The 22,683-nt window shown below is 40.8% G+C and overlaps 1 protein-coding gene across 2 annotated transcripts in view; it reads left to right on the forward strand.

Moving 5' to 3' along the window:
- fgf12a (fibroblast growth factor 12a) overlaps positions 1–22,683 on the forward strand; it is a 267,383-nt gene that overhangs the window by 35,184 nt on the left and 209,516 nt on the right. Inside the window, exon 1 of one of the 2 annotated variants that reach the window (XM_039765620.1) lies at positions 11,908–12,114. The exons of the other annotated variant lie outside the window; for it this stretch is intronic. Within the exon in view, the coding sequence (XP_039621554.1) occupies positions 12,075–12,114 (40 nt within the window). The 5' untranslated portion in view covers positions 11,908–12,074. Of the gene's footprint in view, positions 1–11,907; positions 12,115–22,683 lie in introns of those variants that run through there. 2 annotated transcript variants of the gene reach the window in all.

Genomic DNA, 22,683 nt, shown 5'->3' on the forward strand with positions numbered 1-22,683 from the left:
GGCAACAACCGAACAATTCACCAGCAGCCATCAACTCACATGCAGATGCATAGGTGAAGGGCTTAAGCATTTCACTCTTCTAGTGCTCCTTTGTAGTATAATTATCTCCTGTACCGTCATCAGTCCACACCTTAAACCTGTCCCAGTCATTCAATACACAAGACACAATGTTCCTCCGGATATCAAGAGTGAGCCTGATATGGCTGTGCAATATGTAACAAAGAGAATGGAAAAGGTAGGTGCCATCTCCGGGCATGGAAACCACTCGGTAAGTGACAGTTCTTTCATCGATGGTGATCACCTCAATAGACATGTTAATTGGGGTACGGTTGGAATGATAAAGGAAATGGGTACCTGAGCAATGTAAAGTAAGTCTAAAATACCTACACAATAACTATAATCGTAATAAATGAAAAATAAAATAGCGGAGAAGCCGTGGATTAAATAAAAAGGCTGTAGTTATCAGCAGGGAGACGTGAATCCCGTGGTGAAGCAAGGAAGGGAATGTAGAGACCGGAGCGATGGATGGCCTTATATAGGCAGGCAGCCAACAACGTGGGAGGCGTTGGGATGGGGGAACCAACGCTGCCTCACATGGTGACCGAGCTGCAAGCTATGGACGTATATATATACGTAAGTAGGATTTAGTTAGCATTGGGAACCCGCATACCAAAATTCTCGAAGATTGGCCCATAAGTAACAAAGACCGTTGAAAAGTTCAATATAGCAGCCGACAGTGACGTCATACCACCGAAATAAGTATATACATTGGTTTCGGTTAGCGCAGGGAAGCCACCTACCAAATTTTGTGAAGATGGGGCCATGAATAAGAAAGTTCAACATGGCGGACGTTGTTGACCGTTATGCCCATTACGCGTAGAATTTCGAAATGAAACCTGCTTAACTTTTGTAAGTAAGCTGTAAGGAATGAGCCTGCCAAATTTCAGCCTTCTACCTTCATGGGAAGTTGGAGAATTAGTGATGTGTAAGTGAGTGAGTGAGTGAGTGAGTGAGTGAGTGAGTGAGTGAGTGAGGGCTTTGCCTTTTATTAGTATAGATGCCTATGATTTCGTATGAAGAAAACTGTACATGTTAAAGTCGACCTTTTGAATCTGGAAATGTCCATTTTTTTATCCTGTGTTTTGTCAGTAGCATTGGCAGTGCAAGTGAGATGGAGGCTGCACTTTAATCCGTTTGAGTAACGGATATAATTCAGTTTGTTATACAGGGTCTGGTGATTGCTCATATTCTGCAGCTCATACAACATTAATAACATTTATGATGAGCTTTATCCTGGACTCTGAGGGCATGGGTCTATGTTTATAGTTATGTATGTGCAACAAGGTGTTATGTATATTTGGAAAATGGTTAAGGCACTATTATCGTGCACACATAATCTTTAATACATTTGTTTTTGTTTAAAATTACATTTCAAAATGGAAAGTATATATAAATACACATGGTAGCAGTATCTGTCAGAAATAGTGGCACAAACGTAACTCCAAAGGTTACCTGTGAAAGTTTAAATCTTGAGCTGTGAGGGAAGACTAAAGCAGCCAAAACTCTGCTGAGTGGTCACTTTTTTAGTACAATTATTAAATAGAAAGATGGGACAATATTTCACAATGGAACATTCTGAACTTATGAGGGTAATGGCTTGACAAGGTGCCAAGTCACTTTTTTAGAACAATTATTAAATAGAAAGATGGGACAATACTTCACCATGGAACATTCTGAATTCATGAGGGTAATGGCTTGACAAAGTGCCAAAAATGCAACTCGAACATGCCCATATTGATTCCAGTGTGTCTAATAGTTGTGTCAAGTTTACTGGTAGTAGATATTTACTCTGAATGACTCATTGTATCTCGTCCCTTAGATGCTCTATTCAATTGAGATCTGTTGATGGGAAGGACAGCTCAGTTCACTGTCACATTGCTGGAACTATTCCAAGATTTTCCTAGCTTTGTGGCATGACTCATTATTCTATAGCACTTTGGTTGACTTCTGTTGTTTTTAAATGTGCTCTAAAAATTTAATCGACTTGACTTGACCTACTGAAAGCAAAATCTACCAATGCATGCATGAATGATTTGTATATAACTTGTGATTTTTAATTTTCCTACATTCAAATCATGGAATTCAGTCTAAAATGTGTTTCTTCCCATAATCCAGTTAGCAGTGTTTGACACATTGCTACTATACCTTCATGTTTCTTTCTCATGGAAGTGAAATTTATTTGCTTCATTTGCCATCCTTAATGATTTATGTGTTCTGAAATGCTTCTTTTAACATTCAGCTGCTGACAAGTTGCAGTTCATTTCAGACTTAGTACAAATCATATTAGACTTTATTCTGTTTTTAAGATTTGTCTGTTTGTGACCACAAAACTACTGAATATTTTCTGGATTCAAGACCGTTCACAATAAACCCTTCTCATTATTTTGTGTCAAAACCCTAGCAGAGATGCTGTGCCTTGTATGGTTATGCTGGCACCCTGTGTATTCATTCATGAATCTCCAGACCCAGCCTATTCAAATCCAGGATTGCATTAAGTCTCTTTTGGCATCAGACATCTTTTCATCACAGAGCATAAACAAACATATTCAGTCATTCTGACCCTCCATCCATATTCTCCATCAATTCTTAGATCCGGGTCTCAGGGGCAGCAGTCTAAGCAATAATTCCCAGACATCCCTTTTCCCTGCCATCTCTGCCAACTACTCTGGGGGTATACTGAGACATTCCCAGTATACCCCAGGTGTATTTGGGATACTGAGACATTTCCAGGCCAGCTGAGTGATATAATCTCTTCAGCATGTCCTGGTTGTGCCACAAGGTCTCCTGCCAGTTGGGCATGCCCAAAACACCTTCCCAAGGATGCATTCAGGAGGCATCTTAATCAGACACCCAAACAACCTCAGCTGGTTCCTTTCAATGTTGGGGAGCAACGGCTCTACTTTGAGTTCCTCTCAAATGTCTGTACTTCTCATCCTAGGCTGAGCCTAGACACCCTGGGAAAGAAACTCATTTCTGCTTCTTGTATCCGTGATATATTTTTTTCGGTTACTGCAAGGGCTTGTGTGTATCCAGTGACCCTAGGGGTAATTTTGTCTCCTAGGAGGGTCACCCAAGGCAAATTGGTCCTACGTGAGGGATCAGACTAAATGTGGTTCAATTACTCCTTTAGAAAGTTTAATTAAGGATCCAGTGACCTTGCCCAGAAAAAGGAAACCAGGGCCTTGCCTTGGAGGCAGGCCTGGTGATGGTGGTGCTGGGGGCTTGTTGACTTGATAGTTGGGCCTTTACGCATGTGACCTGGCTGGGCACAGCCCAAAGGAGCAACATGAGTCTGTCTTACAATGGGCAGCTGATCCCTGGCTACTGAAACTGACTTTAGGGACGTGTAACACACTCACATACCAGGCAAACTGAGCATCACAAGAAAAATGTACATTTCACATTTTGGATGTGAGTGGAGGATTAGAACAATTAGATTAAAACCTAAACAGATGCAGGTGGAATGAACAATTTCTTATCAGGTGGTGTCTACACCACCATTTGAATCTAAACTTTTGGTCATGTGAAACAATAGTATAGACTGTGGTCTTTATGTGTTACCTTCTTAGAATTGTTAGGCAGTGAGACACCATTGTTGTGCCCCTATGCCTCTTTCTAAGATTCTTTAGTGTTGCCCATTCTACTTTCCATTTGCACACACTCACATAAAACCAGTGAATATGTAATTAGGAAAGATAGACCTAAGTGGTCACGCAGCATATTTAGGAAAAAAAGGTGCAATAGAAGTTTTTAAATTATAAATGCAAAATGTACAGGGAAAATGTTTGTAAATGTTGTGCAAATGCCCTACTGTTTTAGTAATGCTGAAAGTACCACCTTAGGAACCTTTGTTACGTGACGCTATCCTGGAAGTACCAGGCGAGTATAAATTGAAGAATTATGTTTGGCTTAATGACCATAATGTCTTCAAGTTTTTGTTTTTTGTTAATTTATTTCATACAAGAAAAACTTTATTCCTTGTCTTTCCTTTGTTGCAGCAATTTAATGGAGTGGCTGCCTGTCTTGCTCCACCAGCTAGCTCCATTTCTTTCTGCTCATTTGTGTTTTTAAACAAAAGTAAGCAGGACTTTTAAACTCTGGCCAGGAAATTATGGTTCAAATATCAGTGAATATTCAAAAAGAAGAAATTGGCATTTCTTGGTGTTTACTGTCTACCAAACAAATCTCTTTTAATGTTTGTAGACAGATTGCTTCCTTAAGCCAGCAGGTCTTGCAGTGATCTCTGCCTGAATTTTTCTTCCATATAATAGGAATGTCAATTATCCTTAGATTGTGGAATCTGAAGGTGTTTGGAAGAAACAGGAGAGATGTTCCTCAAAGCAGACATTAAGCGTATGCTGTGAAGTACATTAGGTTAAAGTTTGCCTTTCCATAAAGCTGCACCTTCTCTTCAGGATGACCAGTCATGTATCATTTGCTGACAGACACTTTATATTACGTTACCTTTTATAGTCTTTTGTTCATCATTCTCATTCTCTTGCAAAATGGTACATTCCTGCATTCCTTGCTACATTCACTGAGTTATTCTTTAAATTCATCTTGATGTGGTTCTCTGATACCTGTTAAAGATTTTCTTTAAGCTGAGTGTTTCTCCAGTGTTAGCACAGGAGATGATTTGACTACACTGGATTTTGTGAGCACCTTGACATTTACCACTTGCTCAACTACTGTAGCAATGCTACTCTACCAGCTTTAGTGACCTTTCTAGTCAGGTCCTTTTTTTGGTGCGAATTACCCATAGGAATAGAAGCATCCCCAAAAGCAATATCAACCCCGTACCCAAGTTAGTATTTTCTCCGTTGCCAAGCCACACTGAGTATAGGACCCAGTACAGGCAAGCTTGGCTTCAAGAAGATGCTTGGCATCATTAAAGCTTGCAGCTGCCTAACTCTGTGTAAGTCAGTTATGAAAGCAGCAGTAGACAAAGGCAGCATATTGATGTAGGACACAGGTGCCCCCTTTCTACAGCTCATCAGCAAAAATGCCTTTGCTATGTCATCAAACTCGCAGCTGGACATTGCTTGTTTTATTAAAAATAGAATTGCACGCTCGAGTGCTAGAAAAAGAAATGCTGACACTGCATCCTAGTTACTGTCTCCAGAGAATGAAAATGGGTAACGGAGATATTAGGCAACCGTTTTCTTCCTGTGTCTTGCACACTCCAGCTCTTTAGCTAAGAGGCAAAAATTTCAAACATAGCTAATAATGTAATTCATGAGGGCTCCCTAGAGAATCCATTTTGACACCAGAGGACCACGCTAAAGCTGCTGTCACTTATATAATAACACATTCAGTGAACTGCTCCCCCCAAAATCACCTAGCAAATCTGTTGCCTGGGACTTCTGCAGCCTTACTGCCTAGCAGAGAGCTCTGGCATGATGACCCTTAAAACCTGCCCAATATCCAGATAACACAGCTAGACTTTTACTCTAGTGATACTGCATGTTTGTTTGTGGTTTGTTTCAGGTGAAAGCCTTTGCCAATTCCTCTCTGCTTTCTTGGCTGAACTGCTGCTTGAGTTGTTTGTTTATTAAACTGTACTTGTTGAAATGCTGAATCAGGCGCTACTTACTGTTTAGTGACAGCAGTGTACTGAATGTGCATATTCAATGTACGTGGAAATTTTATCTTAAGTTATTTTTAAGTTTTTACAGAAGTCTTCATGATAAATCATCCAGAAATGAATCTCTCTGCATATTAATCACTCCTGGACTAGAGGCAGTATTTTGCACAGTCTGCAGTTAAGAGTGCATCCTACATGCCTGTCCACCTGGCAATATTTATAAGTAGTGTAAAGACCCAAATGGGCAAAATAGTAAAATGTTATGTCTTTTTTTTCTACTGGATCGCTGTTTAGAGGGGCAGAGGTGAATTGAGTAAGTGTTAGACAGCACCATAGTGAAAAATACAGTAGTGGTTGTAATTAGTAAATCTTTAAATATCTAAAATTTAAAAGTACAGGTTGGGCTTCAGAGCACTATGTATATTAGGACAGACAAGTAAGATGGTTGGAGAAAAATAAAACATCTTCTTCCAAAGTTGTTGGTTGGCCAGGTGGACAAAGGTAAGGTTGGTGCCACATAGGTGGTAAGTTGCCAAATGGGTAGAGGTATGACTGTTTTTCTGGACAATCAGTTATATAGAAACAAATGGGAGCTGCTGTGTTGCATGATGGTTGGCTAAACAGAAATAGAGTACTTGCTGTTTATTGGTCTGCTGGCAGAACAGGAATAGACCAAACACTGCTCAAGGTTGAGGTAGTGAAATAAATAAGCACTGCCCAACACACAGACATTACTTGGAATTGCAGCATGTAAGAGTGACAAAGAAACTAAAGTGTATACTGGATTTTACCTAGAGCACCTACTCATTCCAGAGTTCTGTGTCATTTTCTGAAACACAGCAAAACAAAAATAGCTATACATTTTGATGGATTTCTTTTTTTTTGTTTTTGTTTTGCTTGTGGCAGGTTGGTGCATGAACACAAGACAGGAAACACCCTGGAAAATTGGCACCAATCCATTTCACAGCACACAAACATAACACACCCAAACTTACTTACACTGATGCTGCTCTGTGGCAATTAGAGAAAGAGCAGATTGTTAGAGAAGTACAAGGAACAAGAGTTGAGAGCAAAACATAATCACCAACAAATGGGGTCAGGAATCAACAAAGTTCAAATGCACAAACCAAAAGTCAAAAAGAACATGGTGTAGTAATTTCAAGAATAAATCAAAAAGTAAAGGCAATTTGAAAATTTAGCAGTAACCACAACATATAGAAGCTGATATAATACAACATGTTTGCTATGGCGTATGTGCAGTTTGAACATGCACAGCGCAGCCAAGAACAAATGAAGCTAAGATCAAATGAACATGTATGTTTGCTGAAGAATTGCACCATTGTTGAACAACATGCCATAGTGAGATTTCTTTAAACAGAAGGAGAGACACTTGCTGAAATTCACCAAAGAATATTGATTCAGTGTGGAAGTGAAAACAGCATGGCTTAACAACACGTTTATGAATGGATTGAAAGGTTTAAAGTGTGAAGAACAAGTGTAACTGCCAAAGCTTGATCTGGTCAGCCATCAACATTGCTCAGGCAATCCCACATCAACATGACTAATGTCTTCATCAGAGATGATCTACAGATTAAGTTGTCCTCTGTTGCTTCACATCTGGATATCAGTTATGGATCTGCACGTGCCATAGTGCATGATGCCTAAGGCTACTGTAAAGTTGGCACTAGATGGGTACCCAAACAGCTTACTGATCTGCACATGTTCACATTACACATTACACATTTTTTACCACAGTGAATTTGTTTTTGATCTTTAGTCATTGTTTTCATGCATATTATTATTTATTTTTTTTTGCATGTATAGAAAAAGAAACAAAACATTACTAGCAAATATCTTGCAACATCAGCATTTCATAATATAACAGTAATAACCAGGAGATGTCAGGGTTTAGCAGAATATTGTGGTCAAAAGTTGAAGCTGGGTCAGAGTCAAAGGGACAGATGGTAAGGCAACCAAAACACAAAGACAAAATGGCAATCTGAATCAAAACCAAAACAAAACCTGTTATATTTGTCATATAGAGCCTATTTGTTATATATGTTAGCTAAACTAGAAATTGAAGCACAATAGTATTATTCAACTGAGGGATAATGTGTAAACCAAACAATACCATGTTTATATTGGCAGAAATCGTGACACAATCGACACACTTAGTGTAGTAACATGACACGTTCACTTGTCTTGTGTAAGCAGAGAAACGAAACACTAACATAATGAAACTTTTTTCTTTTACATGAAAACAATAAACCCCAAAAACAAATTTACTATGGCAAAAAATATAATGTGAGCCAGAATACTTATCCCAAATGAGGTAATCACTATACAGTATATGGAATTCTGAATATCCAGAAAAAGATCACTGACACCTTAAACACAGTAGGCTCGATGATCTGACATGCCAGACTTTTTGGTAATCATTTCATGGCAATGCCACCACTAGCAAAAGTATGGCTGTGGCTTGTAAAAAATGTGAAATGATAACCAAATTGGTGTCATGGATACATCATAAAAATGAGGGTAAAAGTAATAATGTTAAAATAAACATGTAAAAAAAATTGGGCTCTCCAAAATCCAAAATCTTAGAACAACCTTAGTACATCTCTGGAGAAATGGGAAGAAAACTATGAAGAGGTGGTGAAAATGTGCAGAATTCAAAGGGCTTGACATCTTGTAACAGTAGCTGACTTTGTGAGGAGCAGCATCACCTCCAGCAGTTAATTTTCAAGATTTCGGCAAACAAGGTTAATGTTTTCCAAAGTGTATATATTGGAATGGTGGCCATTCCATCATTCAATCAATTCAAGTGTGCCTGGGCATGATAATAATACAAGATGTGTCATGAACGGCAAAGCAAAACCAAAACAAAGAAATGAAAGAAAAGCTTAAGCCAAAAGAAACAATGGCATAAAATGAGCATCAGGTTGCCTGTAATTCCCAAAATAGGGGTATGTGGTTTTACTTCAGGCAATCAATCATTCGATGCATTGTACATAATCAGTTAATCAGTCAGATCAATCAATCACAAATTATTTTGACTGTCAATCAATAAAACAATAAAGCAATACATTGTTCATAATCAGTCAATTAGTCAAATTAAGCAATGATAAAATATTTAGACAGTCAATCAGAGTCTCTATATTTATTTAACTGTCTGTCAAATATTTGTCAATCATCAGTAACTAAATAAATAAAATGAATGATCTGATTGGGTAACTGGTCAATTAATTGATGAGCTATGGGAATGAGCATCCCAGGGTGAAGACAACAGGAAGAAGTTCTTCTGGAGGTATCTTGACAGAACATGCTGGATTTAAGTCTTCTTTTTTGCTTCTGTTTTACTGAGATATAAAGGCTTTCTGGACACTTCTTTGTCATCACAGTAAGGCTCAGGGAGATGTGCTTCCCTTTACAGATCAAATTCCTTGACTTGTCTTCTGTTGGTCACAAAGCTTCTTCAGATTACCTTCCTTACAGAATTTTCCGAGGCAAGTCACCAATGACATTCTGCAGAAGAAATCTGGTGCTGGAATTTTTTCAGAATGGTCTTCAGAAAAATGCACTTATAAAACAAGTGAGTGGTTAACTTATCTGACATATTTTTACTCAGCCTTCCCTTCTATCTTTTTCAGTAGGCTGTTATCAATGGTTCATGTATGCTACAGGTGTGGCATAATGCTGCTGAATGATACTGTTATGCCAGGATGAGGCTAATTCTAAGTCTCTGGACCTCAGAGGTGTTCTTTTGAAAGCACATAAAATCAGAGCATACGGATAAGCAACTTGAGGTGTTTAGAGGGTTTTTAAGCTCCATTTTTATTCCATGTATGGCAATGCTTATTCAGCATGTGATTCCAGGTAGCGAGATCTCAGCATTAATGAATTTGTCACAACTCTGTCAAACTGTTCCTGGCAGCTCTAGAGTCTGACAAAGATAGGATAAGTTGTAAAAGACTGAACCTTTTTTGGCCGGCAGCAAGCATTAACACATTTTTGTGCACTGCTCATATTTATTTCGCTTAATTTGCTTTTAAAAAGTAGACCATTTCTGACGTCTTTGGCAAGCTGTGAAGCTTGCCAAGTGAAGGCCAGCCAAAACTCTAGATTACGTGAAAGCAATCAGGGGCATACTGAGGTGACAGATCGAAGTGCCCTGCCAACTCGAGTGGTGCGTTGAGCCAGTTAAGAGAAATGATACCCCCAGTAGAGGAGCAATATGGTCTGTTACATGGAAAATGTCAAAGTGTGGCCTCCTTTTTTGGAGCTTCTAGTCTTATTCTTATTTCCACTCTGTATGCCATATCTGCATGATTAAATGAATAAAACAAGTTAATTGACAGGCTTTAAATTATATAAATATAAACTTTTAGAATGCAGCCATATAGAGAATTGTGAATTGCTGTACTAGAAGTGCCATTAGTCTATTAAATTAAATCACCTCCTAGAGTTGGCTATCCTAGCATTTTTGGTACAAAAACTACAAACCTTCAGCCTTAGACAGGGCATAATGTCAGAAGTTTCACCTACCAATCATATTAGGGGACTTTATACTGTATATGAAAACACAAATATCCTGGAGTGAGCTGCATGCTGTGCCTAAGGACAGGCAGTTCTTCAAGAGCATCACCTTGTGAGTTAGAAAGCATTTTAGAAGTCAGTATGTGAAGATGATGGCCACTTGGGGTGAATGCCATTTTATGCTCAGCTGAGTTCCTGGGAAGACCTTTAATTAGAGGAGGTTTATGCCTCAATGAGGGCTTTTCATTTTTTTCTAATAAGAATGGAGGAGACACAGAAGATGAAAACTTCTTGTCACAGTGGAATTATGCTCATGTAATGATTGCTAGGGCTACTATCATATAGCTGAGATGGAGTGTAGAGAAAAAAAAAAACACAATTTGATTCCAAAAATTAAAAATAAGAGCGATACTATGTCCAATATTTCAAGAAGTCAGCTTACTGTGGATACTGTGGTGTCACTCTTGAAGTCAGGTGAACAATCCATAGACAGTTCCAGCAAACAAACTGACATTGGGTCATTGTAGGCCCAGTGTGGGCAAAAATACGTTGGCAGCCAAAAATGGCCTAAATGAGATTTTTCACATTAGGGCAACATTGACCCCAAAACAATGGGCCAGTGTAGCAAAACAGAGAGAGAACCAAAATTTGGCAATGCACCTGAAAAAGTTTATACCTTACTAATCCATCTATTTATTTTCAATACTCATTTATCCAGGGTAGGGTTGCTGAACACCAGTTGCCTATCCCAGCAAGCAATGGGTATAGGAAGAAATAACCCCTGGAAAGGACACCTGCCCATCACAGAGTGAACACACAGACACCGGCCAATTTGGCACCAACAGTTCACCTAAACTGAATGATTTTGGAGTGTGGGAGGAAACCAGAGCACCAGGATGAAACCAACATGGACACAGGAAAAACATGCAAACTCCACACAAGGAGCAATCAGGATGTGAACCCTAGTCTCCTTATTGTGAGGCAACAACACTACTATTGCACCACTCCTCACTGGTCATTTTCTTTAGTAGTGTTTCATTGTCAATTCTGATTTCATATCTTCCATTGATTTCTTACTGAATTCTGTTCACCCAGAGATTCTGCCTTGTCTTATCCAGCATGTCATTTTCTGATCCTTCCACTTTCATTTCCCTTTGACTCCTCCCACACCGACTTCTGATCACTTTCTCCCAATATCTTTCTCTGTGACTCCTCCCATTTAATGACTTTTCAGTTCTGATTTCTCATTAGCTCCTCCCATACTAACCTCTTACCAGTTTCTCCCACACAAACTCCTCCCTGGTTCCTCCCATACTGTGTATTTCTCAGCTCTTTAGTGTCTGTCTGCACCTAACAATCGTCACAGGCTGACAGTAAAATCCTGTATCTTTCGCTCACTAAGACTGAACTAAATAGCATAATGCTGCCATCTGCTGGCAGCAGCCATTACACATCTGTAACGGGCTCTTTCTGCAAATGGCTCTTAATTTGATGTGTGCTGAGCTGTTGTTTGTGTATTTTGCCTCTGTTTTTTTCAAATGTGGGGTGAAGCTCTACATCAACTGGGAAACACCCTGCTGCACCAGATGAACCTGAAAGGCTCTTATGCTGGAGTCTGCATCTTCTTTTGGTCTTGTGTTGTTCTCAGCTTAAAGGTTATGCATTTCACATTTAAAGTGACAATTAGAGTCGTCTATTTATAGAGGCCAGAAGGACAAAGAGGCAGCAGGACTGTGTCACCTATGCTGACAGACAAGTTGCCCAGAAGGTCCAGCTGCTGCCCTGAGGAGGTGTCACATTACAGCAGACCTCTCATTTCAGTTTCCCGGTGGACTTGTAGCTGCTCTTGAATTCATGACACTACTGAAGCACGAAGAATCACCAACTGGGCAAAATGAATGGAGAGGACAAGGATTTGGGTGAGCCAGAATATGGTGAGTAGACTGAATCAAACAGATTGTGTGCTGGTCTTAACTACTGGAGTGGAATTACTGCCATTTGGACTGGGACTATATCTTTTTAGTCCAGAGGAAAGCTCCTCAGAGAAAAAAAAAAAACTAAGAGCTAAAAGGTTTTACAATCTGCAGGGTTTTCCTTAGATCTCTCAGAACTACACACGTCCAAGTCCTGGCTCTGCTTGTGACTATAAATTTCTTTCAGCAGAATTTTTTACGTCTATGTCTGGTGTCTTGATGTCTGAAAATATACTTTTATGCCTTATCTTGGCTCCTTCTACACTCTGGTGCTGCCCCATTCATTGTATTGTTTAATGGATAACACAAAGTGATATGCACGAGTATTTGCTGAGCACTTTGCTTTCACAACTTGGTGTGTTCCCCATTGCACTTGTAACAGACCTGGTAATTTGGCTTCTGGAATGTCTTATAGTAGATCAGTTTTATTTTTTACGTTTATATCTGAGGGTGGAGTTGTGGTGTGGAAAAAATTTTTTTTTTATTTTGGAGCTTTTAGACCTGATAAATCCAACATTACCCATGAGAACAATCGGCTTCCAGACACTCTCTGCTGAAATCACTCTGTCTACAGCCTACAGCCTGTCATGTCAGTCTACAGTCACAGGATACATGCTTAGGCTTTGCCCACTGGCACCGAGACCTGTCTGCAGGCGTGACGCACTTTGTGAGGGAAAATAAAGGACACCGCTGGGGCCTTAAAGGTCAGTTTTTCTCTGCCTGTTGGTTTGATTTCAGGAGCCTAGTGGTGGGGGGGCGTCTCAAACACAAAGCCACTTGTTCAGAGCTTGGATGCTCATGTAAGTTAGCTGACAGGAGAGCTTTTATTACTGATAAGGCTTCTGATTCAGGGGGATTATGCCATATTGTTGTCAAATTTTCATTCAAAACTGATGCTGGGATTTATGTTGTGTTACACAAGAAAGTAAGGTCTAAGGAGGCTGTTTTGTAGGCTTTAGTGTTTTTTTTTCAGCGCTGGACACTGGGGGCTGTGCACTGTTTCTGCTTAACTTGCTTTCATTAATACTTTGTATCTTTTTGACTACACCATTTATATTTTGATGTACACTTTATTTGAGTTTAGTCATTCAAAACTTTACACATATGTCATGACACATAAAAACTCAAGAGTTATATTATGCCTAATTTGGCTCCACTGACATTTTTCAGTTCAGATACTGGCTGGACAATCTCTTGTCTCCTCCTTGGCCATTCCACCTTCTGTTACAAGACTTTTTCTTAAAAGAAACCTGTAAACATGTCTAACAATAAGCAAAATTAGTCTAGGGTTTATACACAGGACAGTTTAGGGTTCAAACATAGTGTAAGGTTCGTTATATGATTTATAACCAGTATGGGAGGTTGCAGGCAACTCTCTAAATTAATTATACACCATTCAAGAGGAAGAGTACCTTGTGATTATACTGTGTGTAGCAGTGGAATCAACTGCTTAGTTATTTAATTTCTTTAGAAAATACACAAGCAAAGTAACACGTTGTGCTTGTTCTGGACATCACAAATGAGCAAGCCAGGAGTTCATTCTTTTAGTCCATTTCATTTATTTTTATGCAGCCTTAAGCAATCCAATTTGTGAATACTTCCTAACCTGGAGTGGCCAGCTTTTGTAACAATGATGCCAGCAAACCTTTCTTCTGTTCATCGGGTCATCCTGTACTGCCTCTGCTTTAGATGTGCATGCATTTGGCTGCTCTCTGTCCCTCAGACTTACTTCCAAATTCTCCATGTTTCACTCACTTGCCCTCTTTGAGCTGTCAGTCAAGCACCCTAACCCCTCCCCTGCAGGTCCATTAACCTTAAACTACCACTTCTGGGGTCAGATGCCCCACTGGGTAACTGTGGGATGGATGAAGGGTAGGCTGTCCATCTAAGACAGGCAGCCTACTTGACAGGTTGGCTGAGAAGGATCCAACTGTAGCCCTTATCTTATGATGTCACTCTGGACGTGCCTGCTGGTGTCACTCATGATCTCGCCACCACCACCATCATCATCATCATCATCATCATCAGAGGCCAAATTAATGCTGTTTAACTTACTAAAAAGGGATGAAAGATAAACATGATGGATTAGATTAAGAGTTAGAAAATAAAAATGTTTGTTGTAAATAGTTTAACTTCCTTGATTAGAAACGGTCAGATGTGTTTATTGTTAGTATTTGCAGTTTGCCTTCTGAATGCATTTTGTATGTACTAATAAAAGGCAATTGTACTTTTCATTCCAACAAATGGTGCATTATAAACATTCACACTGCTGTGGAGATTACAGTACCAAACTGAGGCAAAACATAAACTGACACAATAAGTTAATAAAGGAAAATTTAAATTGAAATAAATATAGAAAATAAAAAAGACTGTAAGAGGGAACACTAATCCAGTTCAAGTCCATTTTGGTGATCTGCCCTTCATTAATGCAGCATAATGAAAGCAAGAATAAATGGTCTAAAACTTTGCTTAATGTCTGTACTTAATGCCGGTCATACCTTGCATTATTTCTCTATATGTCATATCATTTTCTAATCTGCTAATCCAGACCATGTTCATGGAGATTTGGGCTGAAGCCTATCCCAGCTAGCATAGAGCACAAGTCAGGAACAAACCTTGTATAGTGTTGCAGGCCATTGCAGAACTTCTGTCTAGGTGATCATCAATGGAATCGAATGAGCAATATCTGCGCTTTTTTTAAAATTTCTTATCATTTTTCCACTTATAGGCATAATGTCTTGGAATAAGCATGGGGAGAATGACAGCATTAAATGAGTGTGGAACTAGTGATGTCATAAGTGTTAAAAGACTGCAGTTACATTTTCTTGGGTTGGCTCCATTAAACACATGGATAACACCAGAGGGCACTGTAATCTGAAGGGCCTTTAGCGTCACAAGTCTATTCCTTTTTCACCTGAAAATAACAACTTGAATGGAGTTTATAGGCCTGCAGCACCCCAAAACCCTGACACAACCACCACAACATAACCATCACAACACATTTGAAGCACTTTCAGGTTGAATAGAAGTTCCTGAAAGTAGGGCTTGTGAATCCTGGTAGCTCCCCCTGGCAACCCCCATAGAACCAAACACAGCTGCCCCATGGGACTATAGGTTCTGGCATGTCCTGCGGTTGTCTGTGGGAGAATCCTAACCCAGGGATGCTGCCATCTACTGTATTGTGGAGAAAATATTCATCAGTGCTCGTTTTCCCCAGACCTTCCATTGCACTGGCCTCCTGACCGGGTAAGGATCCTTGTTCAGTCCTGGATGGGATGCCAGCCCATGTGTGCCATGCATTACACTAGCCCTCACTTTGCTGAGCCTGGTAGGGCGAGACAGCCAGTCCCTTGAGAGGTGAACTTCTTCACCAGGAGTTATAATTGCCACATTGTTAATGACAAACAGAAAAACAAAAAAATTCAGCAGAGAAAATGTCCTGCCTGTGGTTTTTATGGTCTGTGGCTTCTCCCTGTGCCTTGTATGGGCAATGTTTCCATCCATGTCCAAGCCAATGACACTCATAACAGTGGCTCTATCACACCAAACATTGTGTCCTGCAAGCATGGAAGCAGGAGAGAAATCCTGTCATTTCCTTTTGCTTGGAAGATCCTGGCTCCACCTTAGTATGTTCTGGGTGCATCAGGGCAAGAACAATAGGAAACATGTGGCCCCAAGGGCTCTCACACTGGACTGTTAGCAGAACCGGACTTCCTCATGTGGTTCTCCTTTCTGCCTTGTGTTTCATAGAAAGTCTGAGATGCTATAATAAGTTAAAGGCAGACCCTACACTATTTGAACCCCTTTCACTTTATTTATAGTTTTGTAGGAGGCTGAATACCTATGGCTCTAGCATTAACAAACAGGTCGTTCATATTTGAGATCTTCTGTCTGAGTGTTTGTTTCTCTGATAGGTGGCCTATCCACTGTCAGAATTGGGTAGTTTAGCTGGCTGTCAGACAGGGTTTCAGATGTTTTTTGTCCACTGATCATGAGTCAGTGACATGCACCTCCTTTGTGCATGCTCAGTCGGTTACCCTAAAGGATTATGGGAGTTGGAGTCACTTTTGGTCACCTTTCTGACCTGTCAGTCCCATCTATAGTAATTTAGTGACATAATCCAGACACATATTCAAGGACATCTTGTTCTCCCTATAAGAAAAGCAAAGAACACTCTCCACAAAGTTTTCTCTTTGAGGCTTCCTCAAAGCTGTGCTTGGAACCGGGGCGTGCTATAGTCCAGTCTCCACTTCGGTTTTCCCATAGGTCACTGGGGCAGGGACTGTCCTTCACAAAGTTCTCATAGTTAGAATGACATGTCCGCTTACTGATGCCAGCTTGTCTGGGGTCATCATACAGTATTAATATATCTATGAGGTATGAATAAGGAAATCAAATTATGTAATCCCAGGGCATATTTTACCTGGCTTTATATACTCCACCCGGTTACCTCCCTTTTCTCACACAGAGGGGTCTGCAGCTGACTACCCCACAGTCCAGCTGACTTATCCTTCCCTCGGATCAGCTCGTTGGTTGACAGAAATGGTCTTTCTGTTGTTCTTTGTGAATCTTTTCCCATTGTGAAGAGCAGCTTTTCACAAATTTTCCAAACAACAATGGTGCTGTTGTATCTTGAGCTTTTTGGTAATAAAAATATTTCTGTGGGCAGGTTCTTGTCACCCAAACAGCCAGGAAATCCTGATAACTACGCCATTTGTGACCAGTAGGGGGCAGTGCAGCACCCCAAGTTCCTGACATAACTACCATGACGCAAATCTGGGTATAATAAAAAGGTTTATTTGCACTAAAGACCTTACAAAGGCTTTGCAAATCATAATATTTGCTTTCTTCCCCTTTCACTTCTCCAGGCAAGCTTCATCCTCTTCTACCCAACTCTAACTTGCCTGTCTGAGATTGGGTGACCCAGGAATACATCCAATGCTAGGGCATAGCTCATTGGTAGCACTTCCAGGTCAAATGTAAGTCGCTGAAATTAGGGATCGTGAATCCCAGCAGCTCTCCCAGGTAGCCCCCCATGGAACCCAATAGGGATGCCCCAAGGGACTACAGGGAATACTAACCCAGGGATGCTGCCATCAGTGCATATTTCCCCTGGACCTTCCATTGCAGTGGCCTCCCAGCTGGGTAAGGATTCTTGTTTAATCCTGGTTGGGACACCAGCCCATACATGCTGTCCTTTACACAACTCAGGTCTTTTCTTTTGGTATACTGTAGCATCCTGAAACGTAGAAATGTATGTAAACAGAAACACTAATGGCCTTTGTCTGGGAATCTCTTTGAAATGATGTTTGCTAGAGAAAGACACTATCATATAAATATTTTCTGTTTGTTGCAATTGTGGCTTAGATTAGTTTTGTCTTTTGCGGGTCTATAGGGAGGTATAACATAGATTTCTGTGAGATGTAAAAGTTGTCATTGCATTGCTCTTCGGGGATCTTATAGGCATTTAGGACATTGGAGGAGGGTAACTCAATATTGGGGTCATGACATGTAATTCTTCCACAATACATGGGTAATGAACATTTTTGACTTAATTTTTACTTAATAGGGGAGTAAGTAGTTCAGTGTAAGATGGTTAAGTGTGGAGGACTTGTTTCGGAAGTCAATTGGTTGATATAATATATGCTCGAATACATTTTTCATGCACAACTGTGGGTTGCATTGACTGTTTCTTATTGGTGCTTGATAGGCTTTTGGGCTGGAAAAAATAAGTGAGGGGCATTGCTGAAATGTGGGATGCATTGTGCAAGTATGGCTTCGGTAAACTTTATACTGACACCAAACATCAGACAGGTCTTATTTAGACCATGATTTGCTAATCTTTAAAAGATTAAGAGGACCACTGGATGTTCTTAATTTTTGTAAAATTCCTTAGCTCTCTGTGTTTGACACCAAGAGGGTCAGTGGTAACTAACACATTTTGTAATGTTTTTTGATGTAAATAGCCTGCTCATCCAAAAGGCTAATCACATCACTACTACTCAATAAATGCAGCAGGTAGACAACAGGGTTTAGTTTTTGTTTGAAAACACATTCGAATGAGTTAGACATGTAATCTAAGCAACTATGCCAGATGTGTTGGTTCTAGAATTTCAGAAATGCCTGGCCTAGCAACTTTAGTTTTCTCTAGCAGCCATCACAAGGTCAGTCAGTCAGTCAGTCATCATCCAACCCGCTGTTTCCTAACTACAGGGTCAGAGGTGTCTGCTGGAGCCAATCCCAGCCAACACAGGGTGCAAGACAGGAACAAATCCCCAGGGAGGGCACACGCACACACACACACACCAAGGACAATTTAGAATCACCAATGCACCTAACCTGCATGTCTTTGGACTGTGGGAGGAAACCCATGCATACATGGGTGAGAACATGCAAACTCCACGCAGGGAGACCTGGGAAGTGAACCCAGGTCTCCTTACTGCTAGGCAATAGCGCTACCACTGAGCCACCGTGCCATCCCATCACAAGGTTCACAGCATAAATGTATTCTGATGATCCTGTGTGGACCAGAAACACTAAGGTCTTTTTTCCAATGTCTTTGAATGTACACCTTAAAGAATTAAGGCTGTTTTGGTAGAAACAGTGGATATGTCTTTATACTGATCACTTACAGCACAGAGTATGAGCTTCACAGAACAGTTCTCATCACAGCAGAAGATCAGTCAAAAGAAATGTTTAAAGACAAGTCAATTTATCAATTGTTCTATTATGCAGAACATTTCATAACAAGCATTTTACAATTCACAATGAAATATAATGTAGACATAAAGAAACTGATAAATCTGAGAACAGAAGAAAGAGACAGAATAGGTAAGATGTACCCTAATAAGGTGTCTTTTAGAATTGCAGGAACACTTTAATCAGAGTATAGCATCAAGTCAATGAAACGTCTGGGATATTGATCTGCTCAGTTAAGTAGCAGAGGGGGCCGTTAATCAGTTTCATCTGCTTTGGTGTTAATGAAATTACGAACATGTGCACTAGAGGGGCAACAATGAGATGGCCCCCAAAACAGGAATGGTTTAACATGTGGAGGCCACTGACATTTTCCCTCCTCATAATTTCTGACTGTTTTTTCACTAGTTCTTCATTTGGTTACGGTCAGTGTCACTAATGGTAGCATGAGGTGATACCTGAACCCTACAGAGGTTGCACAGGTAGTCCATCTTCTCCAGGATGGCACATCAGTACATGCCATTGCCAGAACGTTAGCTGTGTCTCCCAGCACAATCTCAAGGGCATAGAGGAGATTTACGGAGACAGGCAGTTACTCTAGGTTGAAGGTCCTTAACCCATCAGCAGGACCAGTATCTGCTCCTTAGGGCAAGGAGGAACAGGATGAGCACTGCCAGAGCCCTACAAAATGACCTCCAGCAGGCCACTGGTGTGAATGTCCCTGACCAAACAATCAGAAGCAGACTTCATGAGGATGGCCTGAGGGCCCAATATTCCAATGGCAGGTCCTCCACTGGCGCCCTGTGCTTTTCACAGATGACAGTAGGTTCACCCTGAGCACATGTGACAGATGTGAAAGGGTCTGGAGAAGCTGTGGGGAACATTATGCTCCCTGTAACATCGTTCTGCATGACCGGTTTGCATGAACGGGCAGGCATATCTATGGAGGGACGCACAGACCTCTGCAGGCTAGACAACGGCACCATGACTGCCATTAGGTATTAGGATGAAATCCTTGGACCCATTGTCAGAACCATTGCTGGTGCAGTGGGTCCTGGGTTCCTCCTGGTGCACAACAATGCCCGGCCTTATGTGGAGAGAGTATGCAGGCAGTTCCTGGAGGATGAAGGAATTGATACCATTGACTGGCCACCACACTTTCCTGACCTAAATCCAATAGAACACCTCTGGGACATTATGTTTCGGTCCATTCGACACCACCAGGTTGTACCTCAGACTGTGCAGGAGGTCAGTGATGCCCTGGTCTAAATCTGGGAGAAGATCCACCAGGACACCATCCATCGTCTCATTAGAGCATGTCCCAACGTTGTCAGGTATGCATATAAGCACATGGGGGCCATACAAACTACTGAATACGATTTTGAGTTGCTACAATGAAATTTCGGCAAAATGGACTAGCCTGCCGCATCATTTTTTCACTGTGATTTTCGGGGTGTCATTGAATTCAGCCCTTTGTAGAATGATAATTTTCATTTCCATCAAATGATATGGCATCCTTTTGTTCCTAACACATTACCCAGTCCATATCAGTATAGATATCCAGCAGAATTTTTTTTTCTATTGAGATCTCATGTGTTTTCAAAGTGTTCCTTTAATTTTTTTGAGCCAAATATATATCTGTATTATATAAAAATTCCTTCAAAGCCACTAGACTTTTTGGAGACAATACTTTTTGTAAGAGAGATTATTTCAAGTCCCACGAAACAAGACTTTTGTCTTGAGATTTCTTCAAGTCACGCCCTCTTCTGAAACATTTTCAAACAAGACCACTGTCATCTAGCACCGAGAAATGAGGAAGTCAAATGAACTAATGCTAAAAATGACGATTGGTTACACAGCAAATTAGTAAATGCGTCCAAAAATGTTGATCAGTTACACATCAAATTGGTTAAATACATATCAGTAGACTATGCTGAAGCAGTTGGTGGTGATCATGCGGAAGATAAAAACAACAACTTACAATATCCTGAAAAATATCACCGTTAACAATGTCCGGTTTTCAACGCATGAATTACTTGAAAAAGAAGCATGTATTGTATCTAAGAAAGGTAATGTAGTACATCTTCTGCAGATAACATTAGACAACAAAGGAGATCTTTATATGTCATTCATATTAAAATGTTAACAGTTTCCCGTTAGAATAGCTTTTGCAAAGACAATTAACAAATCTCAGAGCCAAACATTCGAAAAAGGTGTTTTATTTTATAGAAAGAAAGAAAGAAAGAAAATCACGGGCAGTTTTATGTTGCGTTGATGCATATGTAACAGTTCCCATGAAAATAAAAATCTGTTTAAATTGTACATCAGCATCCCCATACGCGAGCCGCAAAAATCACAAAAAGGCTAGTAGTACATAGCACAGGCCTGGGGGTTAGAAAGTGAAGCAAGCAGGGGGCAAAGCCTCCAAGTATATATATATATATATATTATATGTATATATATTGTGGTAGATAGGGGGCGCTCTCGCTCCCTTGAACCCCTGTCTACGACTCCAGACACCAGGTAAAAGTCCTCAAGTTGACTTTATTTTTATGCCACAGTGCACAAAGCACACTCTCCTCCACTATACTCATATAAATCACTCACAATACTACAATAAACAATCCTCCGATGACAGACCGGTCGGAGGAAGGATCGATCTAGCTGGGACAGCTGAATAATGCTGAATCCCGGAGCGAGGCAGTCCTAAAGACGCCGCCACCGGTCACTTGTAAAAATAAAGGGGTTCAGACAGTAAGAGGGCTCTCTTTATTCAATTGAGAGACTCAGACTGTGGACAAATCCCAGATTAAACAGGAGAGCTCTAAGTTAAAGCAGGAGTCTCCTGACAAAGTGGATAAGGGCCATAAGAATGTAAAGGCGGCAGGGGATTCTTTCCCAGGAGGAGAAGGGGCGGCCCTAACGTTTCCCCCTTGTTTCCAGTTTCACAGGGGGAAAATACCAGGAGGATGGAGGCAGTGCTATGGGTGCCGAAGGTTGGGCCACATTTGGCGATACTGTCCTTGGAGAGAGGGGGACAAGATGTCAAATTGGAATAATATTCCCCCTAGATTCTCCAGGGATCAAGATGTAAAGATTAGTCAAGGCTCAACTGGAATGTCCTCTTGGAGGAAGACTTCCCTCTCGGGGCAGGCCGCTCCGAATGATAATTCGTCGCTGGGAGGGGAATACTGTGGAGGATGGCCGGTGGTTTATCCGGGCCAATACCCCCAAGCCGCCAGGTGGAGCCCTCCTTGCAGCATGGAGGTCCCCAGAAGACCAGCAGGGCATCATAGACAATGGAGTTTTTATGCACCACCCTGCTGGATGCCATGGGGGCCACGAGAGGGAGCTGCAGGGAGGAGCGAAGAATTCTTTGTGCCCTATGACCCGGAAGTTCGTCATAGGAAGAGCGACGGGCTTCCAGTTTGAAAAAAAAGTACTATTTACCCTGACCCGGAAGGAATAAGGACTTGTGGACTGTTGGCTAGGAACACTTCCGGGTCAGGGAGTATTAAAGGACTGTGGGAGCTCCCAGACGGCAGGCTGAGCTGGGTGGAAGGGTTGCAACGCGTCTGGGAGCTGGAGGATTGTATTTGTAGTTATTATTGTGATTGTTAATGAGTATTGTGGAGGAGAGGGTGCTTTGGCACTGTGGCCTTTAAATAAAGTCGATTTGAGGACTTTTACCTGGTGTCTGGAGTCGTGGACAGGGGTTCAAGGGAGCGAGAGTGCCCCTATCTACCACATATATATATATATATATATATATATATATATATATATATATATATATATATATATATATATATATATATATATATACAAACCGGA

This window comes from Polypterus senegalus, chromosome 1 (assembly GCF_016835505.1).
Source record: "Polypterus senegalus isolate Bchr_013 chromosome 1, ASM1683550v1, whole genome shotgun sequence".
Taxonomy (NCBI): Eukaryota; Metazoa; Chordata; class Cladistia; order Polypteriformes; family Polypteridae; genus Polypterus; species Polypterus senegalus.